The 22,260-nt window shown below is 48.5% G+C and overlaps 6 protein-coding genes across 6 annotated transcripts; 3 read left to right on the forward strand and 3 right to left on the reverse strand.

Annotated features, from left to right (window-relative positions):
• Nucleotides 1–4,003: 4,003 nt before the first annotated feature.
• H257_05747 (hypothetical protein) lies at nucleotides 4,004–4,597 on the forward strand (the record flags this gene model as incomplete). Its single annotated transcript, XM_009830716.1, has 1 exon — nucleotides 4,004–4,597. The coding sequence occupies one exon, from the start codon at nucleotides 4,004–4,006 to the stop codon at nucleotides 4,595–4,597; it is 594 nt and encodes a 197-aa protein (XP_009829018.1).
• Nucleotides 4,598–6,826: 2,229 nt separating this feature from the next.
• Nucleotides 6,827–7,438, forward strand: H257_05748 (hypothetical protein; the record flags this gene model as incomplete). The annotated part of the gene is made up of 2 exons (XM_009830717.1): nucleotides 6,827–7,069; nucleotides 7,109–7,438. 2 exons carry the CDS (start codon nucleotides 6,827–6,829, stop codon nucleotides 7,436–7,438), a joined length of 573 nt encoding a protein of 190 aa, XP_009829019.1.
• Nucleotides 7,439–7,877: 439 nt separating this feature from the next.
• H257_05749 (hypothetical protein) lies at nucleotides 7,878–8,197 on the reverse strand (the record flags this gene model as incomplete). The annotated part of the gene is made up of 2 exons (XM_009830718.1): nucleotides 7,878–8,012; nucleotides 8,069–8,197. 2 exons carry the CDS (start codon nucleotides 8,195–8,197, stop codon nucleotides 7,878–7,880), a joined length of 264 nt encoding a protein of 87 aa, XP_009829020.1.
• Nucleotides 8,198–8,725: 528 nt separating this feature from the next.
• Nucleotides 8,726–10,035, reverse strand: H257_05750 (hypothetical protein; the record flags this gene model as incomplete). Its single annotated transcript, XM_009830719.1, has 5 exons — nucleotides 8,726–9,124; nucleotides 9,180–9,380; nucleotides 9,425–9,544; nucleotides 9,617–9,832; nucleotides 9,943–10,035. The coding sequence occupies 5 exons, from the start codon at nucleotides 10,033–10,035 to the stop codon at nucleotides 8,726–8,728; spliced, it is 1,029 nt and encodes a 342-aa protein (XP_009829021.1).
• A 1,609-nt stretch (nucleotides 10,036–11,644) lies between these two features.
• On the reverse strand, nucleotides 11,645–13,408 carry H257_05751 (hypothetical protein; the record flags this gene model as incomplete). The annotated part of the gene is made up of 2 exons (XM_009830720.1): nucleotides 11,645–12,129; nucleotides 12,157–13,408. 2 exons carry the CDS (start codon nucleotides 13,406–13,408, stop codon nucleotides 11,645–11,647), a joined length of 1,737 nt encoding a protein of 578 aa, XP_009829022.1.
• Nucleotides 13,409–17,673: 4,265 nt separating this feature from the next.
• On the forward strand, nucleotides 17,674–18,192 carry H257_05752 (hypothetical protein; the record flags this gene model as incomplete). Its single annotated transcript, XM_009830721.1, has 1 exon — nucleotides 17,674–18,192. One exon carries the CDS (start codon nucleotides 17,674–17,676, stop codon nucleotides 18,190–18,192), a length of 519 nt encoding a protein of 172 aa, XP_009829023.1.
• Nucleotides 18,193–22,260: the final 4,068 nt, after the last annotated feature.

The raw sequence follows: 22,260 nt of genomic DNA on the forward strand, positions 1-22,260 counted from the left end.
CAGAATACCACCAAATGCCGAAAATTCACAAGAACACTGGTATTGTGTTATTGGCCACATCCTGGCCATTGGAACTATATCATTGGTGTACATTGGCTTTTGCCCACTATCTATACTTTATAGGCATTTGACAGTCAGATAAAACGAAAGACAACGTGCTATTTTGAAGTATTCTGACCGAAATGTTGCAGCACGTCATGTCGACGCATTCTTGGCGGCGATCGCGCCAGGGTTACAGAATACGACGCGTTCCGCTGCAAGCTTAGTGCGCGATTGTAGGGTGATCATAGACGAAGATGTCCATGTCATTACATATCATATATGTAGCACTGCGGGAGGAAGCGTGTGTAGTTGAGGGCAAAATGCACAATGAATTAACTGAAGATCTACAAAGATCTCCTTAATCCTCATCACTATGAAATCTTCTTAATCTACTTCACTACTTCTACACTAATATGCACTTTTGTATACAATGGATGCGGGTGCGGTTGAGACATTGGGGAACTTCACTAGGCTAGCGATTCTAAGCCATACTTGCCCTTGAGACACATTCCCAGGCAAGCATTAGCTAGGGTTCGTCATGAGCCAGGTACTTAGGAGCTGGGTGCGGGCAAGGTGGTGGCAAGCCGTTAACCCACCTGTCACATCGCTACAATATAACTTTACTGGAGGGCAAGATATACGCTTCATAACTCATGGTTCTTTCGATGTTGCAGCGGGTTTTTGACGAACACATTGAGTTATGCAAGGATGAGATACAAGTAACTTGGTACTGACTTGTACAAGGATGAGATACATGTAACTGCGTGTATCTAAGTTAACGTCGCTTTTGTCAGCTGCATACACATCAGTTTTTGCTCCAGCGAGTGCGGAGCATATTCTGCGCTGCAGGAATATAATTCATCTCCTACGAAGATGAGTACGGTCAAATGTGGTCACGACTGCGACGTTCCTTCCATCACTGTCAGTACTCGGAGAATAAATTAAACACCCCGAAACCCCGGAAATCCCAAACTCCGAGTAATACAAATTATTTCTGAAAAGCTGAGTACGAATCAATCCTTCTAAGAAACCATCAAAATCGATGGTTTATATTTTTGTCAATCGAACACAAAAAATCGGATTCCAGACACAAGATATGGTGTGCCACGATTGCACCCACTCAGCATGCGTGAAGTGACCTCAAACATGCCAAAAATCTGAAATATGGCTTACTTTGGGTGTGATTATATCCTACAATAGGCATCGCAACACTGTCCATGACACTTCAATACGTAGTATGTGATTATATCCTACAATAGGCATCGCAACACTGTCCATGACACTTCAATACGTAGTATCGATGTTGTTGTGCACGCCGCTACCATGTTCTTTCGTTGATCCGCGATCTTTGAGCCACGAAACAGCACATTAAAGACAACATTGTGGCGTAAACTTCAAATATAGCGTAAATATGACAATTATTGTCATCTTGAGCTATAATTTATAGCATACATTGTTATGTTTTAATTTTTGAACATTTAAGTGTCATGTTTTTAAATGTTATGCAAATGTTTTGTGTGCAGTCCGGCAACTCAGCGCAATCGATTGAGGAAGGTGGCAATCCTTCAAAATGTCAATTAGAAGTCGTACACCGCTGCTTTCTCCGTCAGGCAGAACACAATTTGATTTAGCATGTTGTCTGGTGATGAAGAACAATGTACTGCCATATCGTTTGAGGATCGTAAAGTTGATCATTTCCCGCAGCCTCCTGTGAGTCAGGTAGCATCGTCAGCTGTGAGGAGGTTTGTGTGTCTTTGAGCGGCTTTTCCTCGGGTAACGTTAGAAAGAAGTCAGCGCAGACACGGAACATCATAGGAAGTCGTGGCATATCATAGTTTTGATTGGCTGTCAGTTTGCAGTCAGAAGTAATTCACTTCCAGTCTCCATACTAGTCTGCTGCTACCTACTGCCCTCGTCATTCGCACTTACTTCGAAGTATGAACTTTCCCTACGTTACCGACAACACACTCCAGGTTTGGAAGTACCAGTATGTGCGAAGGAACACTCTGCAACTTCGGTTTATTTGCAGACTTTCAAATCCATAGCCCAGACGCGGGGTTTCATCAAGCCGAAGATGTGCGAAATACAGAGGGACTTAGTCTACCTCTGACGATGATGTAGCTGTAGGCGTGACATGTACTTGTAACGGGTTATGGATAACATCTGGACACGACATCACATTCGTCAGTTCCAATCCTGACCCGAGAGGACAATTGGCACATCCAAGTGTCTTGAATCACTGGCACTGTGGCCTCCGCAACAGAACCATTCATTCGACATGAATTGCATGACAGCCGCTCGCCAAGGAAACCAGCTCAGAATGCTAGTTTATTCAGTTAACAATATACCTTGTTCTACACACCTTCCTCTGTGCGCCCCATTACACCTGGTAGCACTCCAATTCGTCCATCGACCTTTCCCTCCACCGCGCAATGGCCTCTGCCAATTCCCCGAGACTCACCTTGTCACGATCCGGCATATGTATTCCACCCTCAGAGACCACGAAGCCTGGAGCCTGATCCACGCGCTGACGCCTCCAGCACAGCTCCACCTGGTTGAAAGCTATGCTCGTCATGGCGAGAATACTCGGCAAGACATTGCGGCGCAAGTGCAATCGCTTGCTTCCGAGCACGATGCCGCGCTACAAGAAGTTGTCGACCTCAACGCTCGCGCTCTGGAGGTTATTCTCCTTCACACGACAGCACGCATGTCCTCGCAGTCTGCTTCGAAGCCGAAGCAACGCGCCGTAAAGCTCGAAGTCCCCAAGTATCGAGGACTTGTCTCCCATGAACTGCTTCGTTGGATCAGGCATGTTAGTCGTGCCGCGGACGCTTTGAACATCGACGACCATATGATCCGCGTGTCTTTCGCCATGTCGCAGCTTACTGGTCGTGCGGATGATTGGGCCTGGGGCCTAACTTGCGAAGATGTCTTGGCGTTTGCCACTTTCGATGATTTCAGCGAACAAATGAAGGCAGCGTTCCTGCCAACTAACAGCGACTTCGGGTACCGCGCGGAGTACCTATCTGCCAAGCAAGGCAAACGCTCTATTCGCGAGTGCGTCCACGATCTGCGCTTTCTTGCGTCCTGTGTCACCCAGAAGTCTTTACTCGCCGAAGTAAGGGGACAGTATTTGTGAACGGCCTCAACGATTCAGCTGCGCGCATGCAGCTTTTTCGGATGGGGTTTCGGGGTTTCGGGGTTGCCGTCCGCACCACGCTGGCCGAAGCGTTTTCGGTTCTCCAATCGCGCACCACGACCAAGACCCGCGATCCACACAACATGGAGTTCTCTGCTATGACCTCGCCCGCCGCCGACCGTCGTTTCTTCAACTGCAACCGACCGTGAAACTTCTCCAGCGAGTGTCGTCAACCACGCCATGCGCTGACATCGGCTCGTGGTACTGCCTCATCCTCTGCACCCCGCTTCGCGCGTCCCATTGTCGATCGCGGATGCGGCGGTCGCGAGTTTCCTCGCGGGTGGGGAAACGGGACTCCTCAGTTAGGCGCGAGGCGAGGTGTCCTACTGAGACTACAGAGGGCTTGCCGTTTGAACATAACACGATCAGCAGGTCCTGCCTCGAACACAGTGATTCTGTGTCAAATCGGAAGACAGCCTTCCCGCATGTTGTCCTTTTCCAGTCGTATCTCTGGGTACGACCGTTTGTTCGGCGTCCTCTTCGACTGCGGTGCGTCGGAAAATTATGCCCGACGCGCATTGATTCAGCTGGTTGGAGAAACACCAACCCTGGATCGATTGGCGATCCAAGACTATGCGCAAGATCGCGCCCTTCTACCGACCTAGGCGTGATGAGTAATGAGCTCACTCCATTGCCTGGTCTGACGGCGCCGTTAGTCACGCGTCCCACTGCCTCGTAGCACTTTCTGCCATGTTTGGCGATGCTGCCACTTGTGGCGATGATATGGGAGCCGCCACGTTTGGCGATGATTTGAGAGCCGCCATGAACGGCGATGGTGCGAATTCCACCCTCAGTGGATGCTCGACGCGTGATGCACACGCTTTTGTCCTCTCAGCCTGCGACCAGTCCGAGTTGCCGCTGAATGCCGCTAAGATCCCTCAGCTGCCAGAGGTGAGCTATCTCTCTTTTGCCCGCGTAGCGCGCGGGCACGACAACATCAGCATTGCTCTCATCACGGAGAGCCAGGAGATGAACCTCCTGATTTCCTCGACAACCGACGATCCCGTCGAGGAGGATGTGTCTCATCCTTCCTTATCGGTATGGAAGGATTTGGAAACGAACCCCTACTACGACTTGGTTCGTGAGTTCCAAGATAGCTTCCCGGACAGTGTTCCGAAATGCCTCCCCAAAGACAAAGGGGTAAGGCACAACATTGACTTGGTGCCCGGCACCAAGTGGTGCGTCACTCGACAGTGGCGACTACCACGCGACCAAGTCGCATATATTGACGAGTTCTTGCAGCACGCAAGCGAGCCTGTCACGTGTGGGAGAGCAAGTCCCCGCACTCTTGTCCCACCTTGTGTGTTAAGAAAGGCAGCGGGAAATGGCGCATTATTCACGCCTACAACAAGTTGAACTCTGCCACGATTCCGGCGCAGACGCCGATCCCGTGGAAGGATGTCATCATTAACTCCATGGGACAGTCCACGATCTTCAGCACCATCGACCTTCGCGATGGGTTCTACAGCACCTGTACCAGGTCCTGATGAAGATCAGGGACATCGAACAGACAGCCGTCTCTACACCCAGTGGAATACTCTGGAAATGGCTGGTGATGCCCCAGGGACTCAAGAACGCCCCTGCCTTCAATCGCGTCGTCACGGAGAAACTCCGTCAGTTTCGCGAATTTGCTCCGTCGTATTTCGACGACGTCTACATCACAGTCGCGCCAGTTCGTCGCAATCCGACGCGGATGTCCACCGGTCACACCTACGTTTGGTGCTTGAGACCCTGCGAGACACCGGCCTATATGCGAACCCCTCGAAGTGCTCCTTCGGGGTACCCGAGATTCCTGTCCTCGGTGACTTCGTTGGTATCAACGGCTGCCAAGGTGGCCGTAATCAAAGCTTGGCCATCGCCAAGTTCAGTCCCCGAACTGTGCAGTTGGACTCGCCACCTATCTGCACAAGTACTCAACGAATTTCGCCGACCTGGCATGCATGATGACACGCTTACTTGGCAAGGACGTTCCTTGGGCATGGTCCCAAGAGTGCCAAGTGGCCTTCGAGGCCGTCAAGGCGAGCCTCACCATGGCCTACCAGACTATTCCAGACCCTTCGTCGTGGTCTACAACGCATCCATTCGCGCCATCGGTTGCTGCCTGACGCAGTGCGACGATTCGGGCCGGGATCGCCCGGTATCGTTCCAGTCCTACCAGCTCCACAAGTCCGAGAAGAACTATCCTATTCATGACTTGGGGCTTCTGGCGATGTACTACGCCTTCAAGAAGTTTCGTATCTACCTCCTGGGTTTGGAGGAATTCGTGGCCTTCCCTGACCACGAATCTCTACAGCGCTGGCTCTCCTTCTTTGTGGAATTCAACATGAAGGTTGAATACAACCCTACCCGCGCGACAACGTTGTCGCGGATGTTTTGTCCCGACTCCCGTCGGTATACAAAAATGGAGCTCACCTTCATCTCCACGGTCCACTCGGATGGCTCGCATCCGAGCAGCTTACACAACTGACCCCGCTTTGGATCCGATCATCGCCCACCTACGTGATGGCGTAGCGATATCTTCTGGTATCCCCCAACTCGACCGCTATTTGGTCCGTGGCGGTCTGTTGATGTATTCCACTAACACGACTGATTGCTCTCAGGTCGCAGTTCCCTGCGACCATTCTCTACGGAAGGACATCCTGCACGAGCTCCACGATGCCCCAAGCGGGGGTCACTTCGGTCGCGACCGAATGTACACTACCGTCGCTCGACTCTTTTGGTTGCCGCGTTTGTATAAACACGTTGCTCGCTAAGTCGCCTCCTCCGACGCCTGCCAATCAATCAAGGCCGTCGCGTCCACTCAAGCTCCACTCGCGAACTCTGGGAATCCGTCAGTTTGGACTTCATCTTTGGCCTTCCCCGCGACCAATGCGGCAACACTGGCATTTGGGTATGCGTCGAGCGGGGGTCGAAATACCTTGTGGCAGTCGCCGTCAGGGCGAGCATCACAGTTGAGCGCTGCGACGCGCTCTTCTTGGACAACATGTATTGTCGCTTTGGCCTCCCTTCTTCCATCATCTCCGATCGAAATCCACGTTTCACTTCTGCTTTCTGGAAGTTCTTGTTTGCCCGCATTGGCACTCGCCTCAGCATGTCCTCGGCCGACCATCCCGAGACTATCGGCCAAACCGAACGCGCTATCCGCGTTATCGAAGATGTTCTCCGCAGTTATGCTGCGTCGAAACCTCGCGCATGGAGTTCCCTACTCCACCAAGTGGCCCCCACGGGATTTTCCCCGTTTTATGCAAACCATCTGCGTCACCCCCGTCTTCCCACTAACCCCGGTATGTCTACTTTGAGTGTGGGAGAAAACTCCCCTGGCCTACGCACGACAGCATCGATCCAAGAATTTCTGCGCCTCTGCGGCTCCGTTATGCGCCAACTTGGCGAATATATCGCCCATGCAGAACATCAGCAAACCCATCAGGCCAACAAGAACGGTCGCAAGAACACCAACACCTTCTGTGTTGGAGACTTAGTCTATCTACACAAGTCGGCGGTGCCTCGGACAGTCCTGCGCAACCCCAGCTCCAGGTTCCCTGGCTTGACCACTTACCTATCAAGGAAATCATAAGTCCAACGTCAATGAAAGTCGACCTGCCAGATGACTGGCGAATCCACCCGACGTTCTACGTCGGCAAAGTCAAGCGCCACTTACCCCGGTTTATCGACGGCGAGGATGTGCCGTCGGATGTGGAGCAGTGTCCAGATACTCCACGCGCATCTCCAGCTCCACGACACGACAAGTCACGTCACAAAGACGCTGAGACTCCTCACGAACGCTCTTCAGCGTATCCCGCATATCCTCCTGCACCAGTTGCAGGGCAAGTTCCACCTTAACAATCTGACCATTAAGGGCTCCAACAGCAGACTTTGTTGCGCCAGCAACCACCTCCGCCCGCACATGCCACTCCTCCAAGTGTTGTGGCTTCGGGTTCCGTTTCAGCGCCGAGCGATGCAGGACCTCTGCCTTCGACCCCAATGGGTCACCTGCATCTTGCGCTCGACAGCTGCCAATCGTTCAAGCAGGGCATCGTGCTCCAGTCGTGTCACGCGATACCCCTTCATCTTCCGCTCAACCGCAGCCAAGCGAGCGGCCACAGCATCATGCAGCGGCGAGCGCGTCTCAAGAGCTACCAAACGCCTCAACACGTCGCGGGTGACACCAGCGTTCGCATCTGCCACACCACGAGTTAGTGGTAAACGGCTCTCGTTGGGCTCCTGATGGTCGCGAGTATCTCATCGTGACATCCCATGGCCCTACGCAAATGGACATCACTGCTGGACATCCCAGCCAACTCACCTCTCCGTGCTCTCTGTTGCGACTTCGACAATACTCAGAGATCTGGTGGACGAAATCCCGTCCTAGCCGAGGCACCTCGGCCCTACACGTAGCAAAATTTGCTAAGTGTTTGTCCAGCTTCTGCTGGTAGTGTAATACGTTCGGCACTGGCACCTTCCGCACAAGTCGTGCCTACCAAAGCCCAACAAATTCCCAAATGGTACCATCCTTCAGTGGAGCGACCCACACATTGTCGATAGTTTCGCCACGGTACTTGCTCTCGCCACAAAACTCAGCGAATTCCAGTGCTGACACACGCCATGGCTGCATTTCAATCCGGACATTGACCACCACCTATTGCCGTAGCAACTCGCTGCGTGAAGCTCGACACTCCTCCATGCACGCATACTCGTCCGCGCTCCAAGCCAACCCGAACACCACCTGGTCCATCGGGTAGTCCGCACCTCCCACATCTGGGAGAGACCCATCCTTACAGTCAAAAACATCGTCCGAGCTTACCGAGGTCACCACCAAAACCAGCTTACTTCGCCGGTATGGTCGCTCTGGGTCATTGTCGCATCATCGCTTCCGCAACGGAGAACGTGCGCTCCGTCCAGAGCGCTCGTGACTATGCCCTGGGCTGTTCCGGGCTCCGCCACCATGGCCGCCGTCATCGGCGGCCCAGTTCGACGATCCGAAGGTGCTCATCCTTCGCCTTCGTCACTTTTCAAAATGACCACTGACGACAACTGTCGTTCCGAATTCTCAATCCCTATCCCACGGCTTCGGCATGCCGAAATCAAGTTTGAGTGTAGGAGGAATATAACGCTGTCCGGATAACATCCGGACACAACATCGCATTTGTCAGTTCCAATCCTGACACTTGGCACATGCATGTGTCTTAACAGTGGGCGGAGCCATCGAGGGGTCTGACGGATAATTATCCGGAATTGATGGCATCTTGCAGTTCTACATATGACACAACATCTCTATAAATTCTTGCAAGCAAAAAAATCCGTTATCGGAGTTATAAAAAATGACAGGAAGTAACTCAAATCACTAAAAGCGACGCCGTACATTCAATATTACTCCAAATTGAGCCCACTTACCACCAAAATGTAGATATGGCGTAGGCCTATCGATTACCGTAGCGAAGCGATTTTATGAAGGAAAAACGTAAATATTTGTAACTTTTGACTGGTTTACTCAAGGTACGAATCGACAAAAGCACCCACATCGCTGTCGTCACCCGAGCTTGACCCATCAAAGCTTCCACGGTCGTCATCGGAGTCACACGACTGGTATTCATCTTCATCGATCGTACTAATGTAACGATGTAGCTCCAAGAGGTCCTGCTTCGACTTCTTGATGCAGCCGTGGACCATTGCTGAAGTGACGGCTTCGAACGCAGAGTCCAATCGCATGTCGCCATCGTGGAATGTCGTACTGGTATCGTATTGTCTCCCGACGTCTCCTTTGACAATTGCCCACAAAAACTCAATCGGTTGGAGATTAGAGTGGTGAGGTGGGCTGTGCACAAGTTCGTGGCCAGCGGCGGATGCCATTTCGACAACGACGGGTACGACGGACGCGGTGTATGGCTGGAGTTTTGGCCAAATGGATGCTTTTTGTGTGAATCCCCAAGGCGTCGCAAACGTCCATCAAATCAGGTTTCCGCCATGCAATGCGTGGTGTTGCTTCCGGTAGGCACTTATGATACTTTGCAATGTCCATGACGATGATAGTGTTGGATATCCCGCGATCCGCCAAAGCATCCAGCAAGCGGCCAAACCAAGTAACAAAGTACGTGTGGTCGAACATGCCGTGGTAGTCCTTTGTTTGTTTTCCACCAACAAACTACTCGTAGCACACCACAAAGACTCGGATGGGCCACGGTCGACAATGGCGGCAATGAAACAAAACCGATGGCCTTTGTGTCTGGCCTTGGCCTGCACGTACAGGTTGTCCGTAGGGTCGTAGAGCGATATATCGTTCTTGTTGTAGTGCTGATGGATGAAGTTCTCGTCAAGGTAGACGACAGTTCAACAGTCTGTTGTGTGTATTTGTTGCGTAGCGTGACACATGAACCGTACGTAGTTGTCGCGGAGGATCGTGTTGGCCACTGTGAGGGCCAGTGACTTCTTACCTCGCTTCGAGTCACGCAGGTAGCCACAATGTTTGACAAACTTCTGTACCGACCGCAGTGCCGTTTGACGCTCCGTTTTGATGTAGGGGTCGTACGAGAGGTGCCCAGTTTCGAGTAGGAAGGCCGCTACGTATTTGGCAACCACATGGGCTCGGATTTGCCGCTTCTCACGCACAAATCGTTGGACCGAAGATATGACCTCAATTGTTCTGGGAATCCGAGTTAGTCGGGGTGAGGTGTTGGATAGTAGCTTAGCGGACACTACCACCTTACTGCTAACGTAGTCGCGCCACACAGTCTGGACTGTTTTTCTTGAGCGGCCAAGGATGTGAGCAATCTCGCTTGGAACGTCACTGGATTTACCATTTATGGAATTAACGTTTATGAGATACACGTTGGCTCGCAGAATAGGGGGAGTCAATATAAAAACCAAACTGCTTTTCGTTTTGAAAACTGCTTTTCGCGTTTTGCTTTTCGTCACGAAAAGCAAAAGCACCTCGAGAGCAGCTTTTCAAAAACGAAAGGTGAAAAGCAGAATGTAAGCCAATCAGCGTGAAGATAGTGATAGCCAATCAAGATGCACATAACTAGTAGTCGGTTGCAAAGTCCAAAACACAGCTATGGAGAGGTCGAAGCGCGCCGCAACCTCACGGTCGGGGCGTATGGCGATGCTCGAGTTTCTGCGCATACCCGAGTACTTTGCGCTGCTGACTGAGCAGGCCACCAAAGGACAACCAATGAAAGGAGGTCAAAAGCTGACTCGGTCACATGGCCTCGCAAGGCTAATGGAGTACGTAAACGCGGTTGTGCCAGCTGTGCGTCCGTGGACGACAAAGGATGCCAAATTAAGGTATATGGTTGAGTTGATTGAGGGGAACAATGTTGAAAGACATAGTTCCCCTCAATGAACTCAACCATATATGCAAATGTAGTCTGACAAACTCGCCAACAGCAATGAAGGGCAGAATCGATAGTTGCTTTAAGGAGCGTGGAATCGACCAACGTGCAAACATGTATCGCGAACATAGAAAGTGTATCGTAGTCGAAGTAGCACATCAATGTCTTTCTTAGCCGCATGTGAAGCAGAAGTATTGCATGTTGCAATTGTCCGTACCATGATGTCCAAGTCGGCAACGATGGCGGTGCGCTCTGAGAGCTGTGGCATTTTTGCCAATGCAAATATACGGATACGGATGACACATGCACAAGAGATCGTTGGCCTATATTGACTCTCCTCAGCTTTTCGTTTTGAGCAATTAAAATACGGTTGAATAAAAATTTCCTTTTCAAAGTGAACGAAAAGCAAAAGCAAAACCAGAAATCCTATATTGACTCCCTCTAATGTCCAGTCTCTCTTCTTCAGTCAAGACCCTTGGTCGATTTGATTTCACAAATTTACAATCTTCATGGATCATTGCGGCATCCACATCAAAGCGCCCATTTGCAGTCATGGAGAGTGCAAGAACTCGCAACCAGTGTCCTCAAATAGCATATTAAATTTCATAGGTTATTTGGAAAATAGACCTGTGTAACTAAAATAAATTCGTAATATATTATTTTACAAAGGGGATTTGTTTTCATAAAACATTTGTTACAAGTTGTACTATTTATTCTTAGATTGCTCGCAGAAAATCATTAAATTAAGGTTGATCCTTTGGCAGTTTATGTATTTAAAGAGTCCATGCCCATAGCAAAAAACCGCGTTTAAATTGGACAAGTATTTCGACTCGATCGTTCCGCCCACGGCTCTGCGACCTCCGCAGCACCATTCATTTGGCATGAATTGCATGACTGGCGCGCAGCCGCGTGCCAAGGAATCCAGCTCAGAGATGGCTCGTTCACTGAGTTAACAATATACTTCGAAGTGCCTTGTTCTACACTCCTTCCTCTGTGCACCCCATAACAGTACTTAAGCACAGGTTCACTCTACTTACACTGTTAATCGATGATCGAAACAAATCACGTCTCGATGAGTTTACTGTTTGCCGCACCAGGTCTCTTGGAAGTTCGTCAACTTGGCACATTCAGCTTGACCGAACTCCGGAGGAAAACATAAGTTGATCAGAGGAGAATAGCAACCAGTGCAGCCATTGCAGGTGGACGGTGGAGAAGACGTCACAGGAGAAGTAGGGAACGGACGGTGGGTAGTGGTGGAGGGGTCCGAGGTCGACGGAGCTGACGTGCTAGGCTTTGACGGCGATGGGGACGACGTCACAGGGAAAGAAGGGAATGGACGGCGGGTAGTGGTGGCGGGGTCCGAGGTCGACGGAGCTGACGTGCTGGGCTTCGAAGGAGATGGGACAGAGGTGAAAGAAGGAGGCTCGACCCCACCACCAATTGCGCTAGCGACGTTGATGCGTCCAAACCCGTAGTAGTTGTTGGGGTACTTGGAATTTGACCCCCTCCCACAGTTCTGGTTGCTTGGAGTCAACGTGTCAGTGTCCACGGTGGTCGTGAACGCTTAGTAGATATCGTCGTACTTAGCACCCTTGTTCGCATTCAAGTAGAGGGCAATGGCACCAGTGACATGAGGAGACGCCGTGGACGTGCCGGAGATGGTGTTATAGGCCGAATTGCTAGTATGCCACGCCGAACGAACCCTGTTACCAGGCGCTGACACATCGGGCTTGGAGCGGCCGTCGTTGGTAGGTCCCCGACTGCTGAAGCTGGCCAGCTTGTCGTCGAAGCCGACAGCACCAACCCCAATGACATTCTTGAAATCCCCAGGGGAGTAGACAGTTCCGCAGTTGGAACCACCGTTGCCGTTGGCAAACACGGGAATGATGTCAGCAGCGCGCCACGCGTCCACGACGGCTTGGTAAGTGCTGGAACTCGCACCATATCCCCAGCTGTTGTTAATCACGTCAGGCGCCAATTCGCACTTGGGGTTTTTGCCCGTCACGTCAGTGGGGCACAGCATCCATTGCGCACATTTAAGGAGCGCCGCTTCAGGGCATTTGGAGGTGGTGCACCCGCGGCAAGCAATCCACGTGGCTCCGGGGGCTACGCCGATGCCGTTTTGGCCAACAGCTGAACCCGCGACGTGGGTGCCGTGGCCGTTCCTGTCGATGGGGGTGGGGGTCTTGTCGGTGGGGTCAAACCAGCCGTAGGTCGATCGCCAGTTGCCCTTCAAGTCGTCGTGGGTGTGGATGGCGCCAGTGTCTATAATACCAACCACGACACCTTCGCCACGGTTGCCATTAGCCCACACCGCTGGGGCGCTGATGAGGTTGACACCCCATTCGTTTGCGGCACGCGTGGAGGTTGCGTTGTCGTCAGCCCATCCTTGAGGAATCCCCACATCAGTGTCGTCGTCGTCGAAGCTGACAGGACTTATTTGCGCCGTGACAGGTTGTCGAATACGAGCCACGTTGTCCAACGTGGCGAGTTCGTCCAACACGAGGCGGTTGGCGCCGTACACGTGCATGTTGCCGTTTATGTAGAAGCTCTCGACGCGGGTCGTGAAGGATCTGGGCTGCAATGACAGCAACTCCACCGCCGCGCGCTGGGACGTCTTCATGTTGCCCTCCAAGAGGGAGCGCACATGGGCGATGCCGGAGCCGCGATCCTTAAAGCTAGCCCGCTGAAGACGGGCGGTTTCCAGGGCGGGCTGGTTGCCTCCTTTGAATTCAATCACAACGTCCACGTCCTCATTGGATTCCAAGTGGCGGTGGATACTGGGGGCGATTTTGGCCGTGGCGAGAGCGGCAAATGCCGCGATGAAAGTAAGCTTGACCATGATGCTGTTGTTTGCAAATTGAAGTGTGTAAAGGCTGTCGTGACCCAATAAGGAAACAAAAATAGATACGAATTGTTAGACACTGTTATTGTAAATTCGAGTGTCATTTCCCATCATGTGATCATCTGATTTCGGGCTGGGATGATTTACTCCATGTATCCAAAGCCTGAACCCTCAGCCTCCTGTTCCGTACTTGGTTTTGACTAGACCTTGAGTAGGATGAGCTCCATGTGTAACAAAAAGGTTCGGTGATAACAACATCACCCACTGGTATCAGGGCTAGGGGACCAAGCGACTCAAGATGTCTGAGTTGGGTTGGATGCATGGCCATTCCGTGAGTAAAAACTCTGAAATCGGGAGTACCAATATTACCACTATCCGGTACAGTACCTCAGAATACCCGAGCGCATTTGTGTGTTGAACCCCTAGATATCCTAATCAGACTACAGTACTATGGAAACTAAAGTCGTGCGAAGCTATCTAAAGCATATCTTGCACACGATATTGACAATATCGTTATCATCATAAATTTATGTACCCATCAGTGGGGGATCAATTTTCAAAATACTGATATGTGCATAACTTGTGGACAGATGGAGTAGATGTGGTGATGACATACGAAGCTGGAGTCTGTTAGGACTAACCTCGAAAAACGTTCAATAAATCTGGATACCTATTTTGTTCAGCCAAGACTGAGAACCGTAAGTAGAATCTAAACGTTGAAGTCTGATTGGCCAACTTTGATTATTTTGACAAATCAAGATTGGTTAACAGTAAGTACAGCAGTATTCAGACGAACTTCGGTGTGGCTCAAATTCCCTCGTTCACTGTAGCATTATAAACGTAGTACTTCGAAGTATGTTCGCGCGGTGGGGTAGGACGAAGTCCTCAGGTTACGGGTAATTTTTTTTTGCTTGTACGGTTCTCACTGTCAGTCTCGGCTGAAGGTATCCAGATTTTCTGAACGTTTTCCTGTGTACAGTAAGATATTACTACGTAGTATATTCGTTGGATAATAAGAGCCGGTGGGGATGCTCTAACGTTAACATGTAAGCACAAAACGGATCTCTATGCGTAGATATTTCTGATAATTCCAAGATTATATCCACAGTTTTGTACAGTAAGGGCGTGTAGCTACTGTAACTACATGAACATCTGTACAGTGCTTTGCGGAGAAACTCGGTCATGGCACCTGTCCAAAAATAATCACTGTAAATCACAATTGTAGCGATGTAGTTTCGGGGGTTCAAGGTTCCCAGCCAGCAAATGGCCAATCACAATCTTCCATGGACGATGATTGGACAAAATTACGTACTCTTGTATCACATACTTGTAAGATTTAATATTCTACATGTAATACAGTTTTTATATTAGTTGCACTTCTAAATTTAATTACTTGAATACTTTATACATATCATTATTAAGAGGTTCTTAGGATTTTGTCACCCAAATCAGGTATACATTATTCAAGTGACTTACTGGCCGGGAATTAAATTCACAGTACATGCACTACAGTAGAACTAGAGTAGTAGTAAGATTATGTATGCTACATAATCAAGTACTCCACGCGGATGTACAGAATGAAGTTGTTTTAAAATAACCTTGTATTCAAAGGAAGGACTGGTACATGCGATGAGAGCATCATGCGAGTACTCTGTCGAGTACTGGAAGGAGTACTAGGAGGACAAGATTTGATACCGCATAGAGTACAGTTAATGATTACTTTTAATACAACAGCACAGTACTACAAAGCTGCAAATGACTAGATTGACACTGTATACTACTCCGGGAGTTGTACTTCCTCTGTTAGCTATTACTGCTAAGGATTCCAAGCGACCCCAAAAATTCATCTTTTGTCCAAATTTAATACCGAATATCATGAAAAAAGATAATTAAAAACTACAGGTATTATCCATTGGCCACCAATCACCAAAGCGAAATTTTGGTGGTCATAATCGACACCGCCTTAGCAACACCAGATAAATTTAATAAATAAATAAATGAATAAAACTACGGGACCCGTGTCACTCCAAAAATTCCCGCCATGAGCACAAACCAGTGGTGACCAATATTTTATTCATAACGTCTTCAATCGTCCAAAGGTTGATATTAGCATGCAAAAACATTTGCTCCTCGAAAAAAATTTCGGGGTCTTGCTGCAACGTCGATCTCCGATGGCCAACTTGGTAGACGAAAAGAAGCGCTCACACATGTTGGACGTTGGGCAGAAGAACCGGCAATACATGAAGCCGCTCGTCACGCGCGTCACCTTCTTTTTCAACGCCTGCTCGGCCAGAGACATCACAGGAAGCGCCACGCCCGCCGCGCTGGATTTCTTCATTGCGCAGCTTGATCACGATTTCACACTCTTCAGCTGTCATCGTTGTCTCGGTGCCGCGGAGGATCTTCACAACGACGCTCTCAAAATTGGGTTTTTGACAACTCGCGCGTTCGAACCTAAACGACCCACCTAATCCAGATAATCTTCGATAACCGTATCGAAGATTTGGAGCACTTCCAAAAGAGAGCATTCATTGCCTTGTAAGGCGAGTGTAATCGACTTGAGGTCTACTAGAGTGACTAGCAGGGCCGTCACTTCGCATTCTTCCACCACATTGAGTCGTAGCACGTCGATACTATGGTCAGCAATAGCCAATAGAAATGGCTTAAGCTCAATATACCGTTTCAACATGTTGGACGTCGAACTGCAGCGTGTCGCACTTAGTTTAATCGCACGTAGGGGGGTCACACGACGCAGACGAGCGGCCGGTAGGGTAAAACGAAGCTTGGTCATAAGAGCGTTGTCTTTGTCAATAACAGTCGCGTGGTTGGTGAGCATGTCGGACACAAAGAGGTTAAACCGATGGCTGGCGCATCCATTAAAAGGCACCCCGGCGAGTCGTGCAAAAGCTACATTGGTGGAGCAGTTATCTCCAATAAGTGTGATGACATTGCTCCAGGACTTCCCATACAAATCGAGGACAAACTCAGTAAACTCCACGTGGGTAGCCGCACTTAGAGATTCCTCCTCGTTGATTGGTGCAAAAGACAGTAGTACTCGTGAATAGCCAATTACATCGACGGGTAGGACGTAAACAGAGCAAGGTAATGGGTTGAGCCACACGACCAACCATCGAACACAAGGGCGAACTTCTCAGGTAGTAGAAGAGCCACCTTCTTCTCGACGTGAGCACTGAGTATGTGCATGTACTTCATGAACGAAGTTCGAGAGATCGAGTCCAAGTGTGCGAAGCGGCGGACGGTTGGATTTGACACAAACGAAAACGGTAGCAAACACAATGTAATCCAATACAGCCAACCAAACGCTGTACGCACATGTCGTGGGACCATGATCTCAAATAGATCTGAGGCGTTAGGGGGGTTGGTTGCATGAAATGCAACATATCCGGGGTGGTCGGCGGTGATATGCGAGACGAGGTTAGTGTACCCACTCCCCTTCTGTGAACGTCGTGCGCCACACCGGCATGTCCAGTCCGTACTGCCAGGAGCATTCCGAGTAAAGAAATGATGGGCGAGGTGGCGGCCGCGTAGGATGTTGTTGCTGGCGATGTTCATCAAAACGAGATATGACGATAATTCGTTTTCACTTTTGTGTTAGTGACTGATAACCATCCATATCTACGAGTGGTTTTGAAGCCAGGTGTCGTGGTAACCAAGAATTATTCCTGTCACAACGAATATATTTTTTTTACCTCAAGAAGTTCGAATAACCTATTTCTAATTGCTCCAAAAATAGGTTATTCATTTTCTTCGCCTTGACAAAAGAATAATTTAGTTTTAAACGAAAAATGAATATATTCACGGGAAAATTATTTTATGGTCAGCACTGGCACAAACCCACGCTCAGCACGAGAATTGACTGCAGCGCGCAAGCGTGAAGTAAGCACCGCTCTTCTGAACAGTATGTGCTTGGAGAAGCTGCCGCGCGGCACAATCAAGGCGATTGTGGGGCAATTTGAATTGGACCGAAGCACCGTGTGCACCGTGGAGCCGCTACAAGACGGGCAACACCGCGACGCTCAAGCTCGGCCGCGTTGGACTTACCACTCAACACTCAGCGGAAGAAATAAAGCGACTAATATGACAAGTAACCTTCCGACCAACGCAGCACGCTGAGAGACATGGCAGCAGCTACCGGATTGACAACCTTCGTTCTCAGTGAGTGGAATCATGCACCGTATCGAACAGGCTAGAACGCCTGACCAATTGCGGCGCCCACGTCAATCACACGCAAGAAGCAGCCGATGCCTACCTCGCTGGTGTCGACGCAGAAAATGCCAGTGCCGACGGCGAAGCTGTCAAAGCCGGCACCATGCCCGAAATCTACTTTTTTGGGATGGGACGTCGTCCACCTGGACGAAAAGTGCTTCAATGCCAATAAGGACCACCGCAAGACCTACCTTGTCGATGGCGAAGACGTTGGATACAGCGCCTGCAAGTCAAAGCGCTTCATCGCGAAGGTCATGTTTCTTTGCGCGGTTGCTTGCCCGCGTGATGAGGACGGCTTCAACGGGAAGATTGGAATTTGGCCGTTCATCACTCAAGTCTCAGCTACTCGGAACTCACGGAATCAACCTGCTGGCACTATGGTCATTACCGTGATCAATGTTGACGGCGCAACGTACCGGGATTACGTTGTCAACAAAGTTATACCGGCAATCAAGGAGAACTTTCGCAGTTCGAACAAGCGTGTCGTGCTGCAACACAACAACGCTACACCTCACCGGTCGATCGACGATGCAACCCTCGCTGAAGTGAAGTAGCAATCAAAATACGTCATAATAATCCTCCAAGATATGTGTAGTTGAATATACAGTACATAGTATGGGTACAGTACATTGTACTTCGAAGTACTAGTACTTTTAATAGTAATACGGGTAGTATATGTTAATTAAGTGAAGTATAGGTACATGTACTACAGTCATTATATAGTACTATTAATAGTATATGTTCAGTAGATTATATACATTAATCAAGTGAAGTAACATTCAAAATGCGTCATTATAATCCTTCAAGTTGTGTGCGGTTGAATACTAGTACATGTATTCAGTACATACTGTAGTATGTGCACGTAAGTATACGTTAATCAAGTGAAGTACTAGTAACATTTAAAACAGGATACTCTGCCATACAAAATCGATAGAGGGATTTGGCGATACTACAAAGTAGTGCGCACTCAGAATCACAGAGTGATTGGACGATTCACATGGAGACTGCGCCCAAAGCGTAAGCAGTATATAATATGTTGTTGTCGTTGTAGATGTTTTCGATTATGCGCAATACATTAACTCGCAGTCTCTCTACGTTGGGGTGAAGATTTCGGATCATGTTCGCAGTCTCCTCTGCGTTAGGGTGCAGATTTCGGGAGATGTATGTTGTTGTCGTTGTCGATGTTTTTGTCGATTGTGCGCAATACATTAGTCAAGTGTAAGATAAACGTCATACTACTCTGGACCGGAATAAATGTTGTATAGTTTTGACTTGATTAAAGTATACTGCTCATCAAAAAGTATCTTGAAATGTGTATTGAAGGAAATGCCAATTTTAGACTTGGTGTCAGTATGCAATTTCAGAATTTTCCCTCCATAAATGAACACTAAGATATCATGTAAGAGGTGAATACCCCGAATGGGTTGGTCGTTGAAGTGTCGTGGCAATGGAGTGCCGTAAGTCGGGACAAACGCAAGATAGGAGTATGCTTTCAATGCAGGAAATGTAGATCTATGTTATGTGGCCCCGATACCGAGAGGCGGGCCTTGGATTTGCTCTACAGTAGATATGGATTTTAAGCGTGACGTTCACCGCTGCTACACCGGCGCAAGAAAAGGAAGCCAACATACGCGTCCAAGACACTCAGGAGCTCCGAAACAGGTCAAAAACTGGATAGGAGTATGAGTGCACGAGATTGCATTGACACATGAGGCCCTGCGGAAGATTTAGAGTGAAAAATTTGTGCTCGGTGCACTTCGACGACCATTTCTCCACCAATTGGACAAATTACGTCTAGCACAAATAAACCAATCAAAGACGAGATAACAAGCATTATGTTGCACCAATCCGATAGTCGCAACGCAAGAATTTGGACAAATGACCGCTTCTCAAAAGAAGTACAGTGAACTCGGTATTAAGTCGCAAGAGTGGTAGACCCATATTTTTATTTATCTGATCCTTTCTAAGTTTGTCGCGGCGAAAATGCAAAATTATGACCTAGCTGCTGATTGGATAGCAAAAGGTGATCTGCATGACGATCGACTATTGGTTCGAAACGTAACTCCAATAATTCATATTTTGAAATGCAAGCATCCATCCTCCGCCAGCGCGTCCAAAAAGGCTACAGCCTCGGAGACAGAATCAAGCTTCTGCGTGCGTACGAGAACTCCCCTCTTTCGGCCTGTGCCATTTGCGCCATTGAGGGGATTGCACGGTCCACGTGGCAGACTTGGCTCACCAAGAAGGCCAAGTACTTGGCCACTGCGCGGAACAAGAAGCTCGCCTCGCCTGGTGGGCAAGGGCGGCGCCCGGCATATGTAGTTTGGAGCTGGCCTCCTGGCCTACATGAGAAAGGTTAGATGCGATAGCCACAACCTCACGACGTCGCACGTGATAACTTGGATCCCATCAACCAGAATGGCTGGAATCCTACCTCGGGAACAAGACCACCGACGACCGAGCATACAAGTGTCTGTTGGCGATGGGCCAACGTTTCACCCATCGCGGGGTTTCGGGGTGCCCAGCGAGTACCGTGTTTCTCGAAGTTGAAGAAAGCCGAGCTTCAAGACCACCAAATGTCGTTTTTGGTGTCCTTTTGGACGAAATACGGAGAGCAGCCGCTGCGCGACATCGTCAACGTTGACGAAACTGCGGTGAACTACGACATGCCGCCAAGACGAATTTGGTGTGAAGTTGGTGAAACGTCGGAGGTCGAAGCTAAGGAGAAGCATTCCGATCGGCTTACAGCGGTGTTGGCAATTTACGCCGATGGTACTGTATGTTTCTTGAATATGTTGTATATATTTGATTCATATTTGATCATTATTATTGAGTTTATGTATTCTGCTATTTCTATATTCTATTATTTTATAATCTAGTAGTAAATTCATTACTGTAAATTTTTCGTTGTACTCCTCTACATATAAACTCCTTTGTGTATTGATTCATCATAACATATTTGAGAACATCAATGTTATGGTTGGTTGCACTTTTTGCAAACTCGAAATCAATAGTCTTCGAGTCTTCGAGTACCTCGCTAAAATTATTTTGTCAATTGGACAGTGTGAGCATTTATCATATCTTTATTGAGTAAATTGCTGTTAGCACAATTATGGTAAATTTACGGAGTAAATTACTGTTAGCACAACATTAATGATGGTCTTGAGTTCTGGAGCTCACATAAGATTTTGAGTCGAGGTTGATTGTTTCCTGCTGAAATCACGATGTCTAACGTCATAAACAATCTAACGACATTGTTTAATATAGGAACAAAGTTGCCGATTCTTTTTATTGTCCGCGGGACTCCAGGCGGTGCAATTGAGTCGGAAAAGCTGTCGACGTATCCTCCTGGGAATATCTACGCTATCCAGGAGACGGCGTGGATGGATAAAAGTGTTTGGATATATTATCTGAACGAACTTTTGAAGTTTGAATTAATTGGCCCCTCTGTCATATTTTGGTCGACAACCTGGCGTCGCATGTCTCTCGTGCGTCGTACAAGACAGTTGACGAAGAGCTTTTCGGCTTTCTGGAGCCGCTGCCGCCCAACTCAACGAGCGTGATCCAACCACTAGATGTCGGTGTCATGGGCCAATTGAAGGCGAAACTGCGCACAAGGTGGCTTCAAGAGACCCCGGTCATCACCGCTGCTGACAAAAGAAGAAAGATGATTGAGAGAACCATCAGCGCCTGGGAATCCATTTCTGAATCATCGGTGAAAAAGTCGTTCGAAAAGGCTCTACCTCGTATTTTTCAAGTTTGATAATATATGCTCAGAGTACATAATGAATAATTTTAGCATAGGATTCACCAATCACACGGGGTGAATGAAGTAGTAAACGTCCACATGTACAATTGGAAGAAAATAATTCCAAAACTGATAATTGATGGCTCCATACAACCTCTAAAATTGTTTGATGTGCAACACTTGCGAGTTAATACCGAGTTCACTGTACACCAATTATTCCGGACCAAGAGTGGTAATAGTCAATACATACTTTAATCAAGTTCAACGTAACTGTCAAAATGCGTCATATTAAGCTATCTCAAGATATTCAATGCACTATTTATGACCATGGTTTAGTATAGTCTAATTTGGCTGATTAATCTGAACTATGCGACTGTACTTTTCCTGAGGACTGTTACAACAACAGTACATGTACTACAGTAGAACAGTACATACATAGTAATGCGTACAGTACATAGTATGCTACTTCTTTAATATACAGTACATTGTAACGCACAGTACATTTTCGATTGTGCGCAATACATTAATCAAGTGTAAGGTAAACGTCCGTCATAATAATAAATACATACTTTAACCAAGTTCAACGTACCTGTCAAAATGCGTCATATTAAGCTATCGCAAGATATTCAATGCACTATTTATTACCATCGTTTAGTAATTATGGTATTCTGGAATGCAATCAACAATAGTCTAATTTGACTGATTAATCTGGAAAGTACAGTTCCTTCTGAAGGCACGGCAGGAAAAAAAACGTTAAGGAAAGCTGAATACCATGCAATTTAAGCTGAAAAACGTTAAGGATTTCTACCACTGTTAAATGGGTGAGTACCACTGTTAGTACCACTATTAAACAGGCGGAATGATTACGTTACCT

This window comes from Aphanomyces astaci, assembly GCF_000520075.1.
Source record: "Aphanomyces astaci strain APO3 unplaced genomic scaffold supercont1.11, whole genome shotgun sequence".
Taxonomy (NCBI): domain Eukaryota; phylum Oomycota; class Saprolegniomycetes; order Saprolegniales; family Verrucalvaceae; genus Aphanomyces; species Aphanomyces astaci.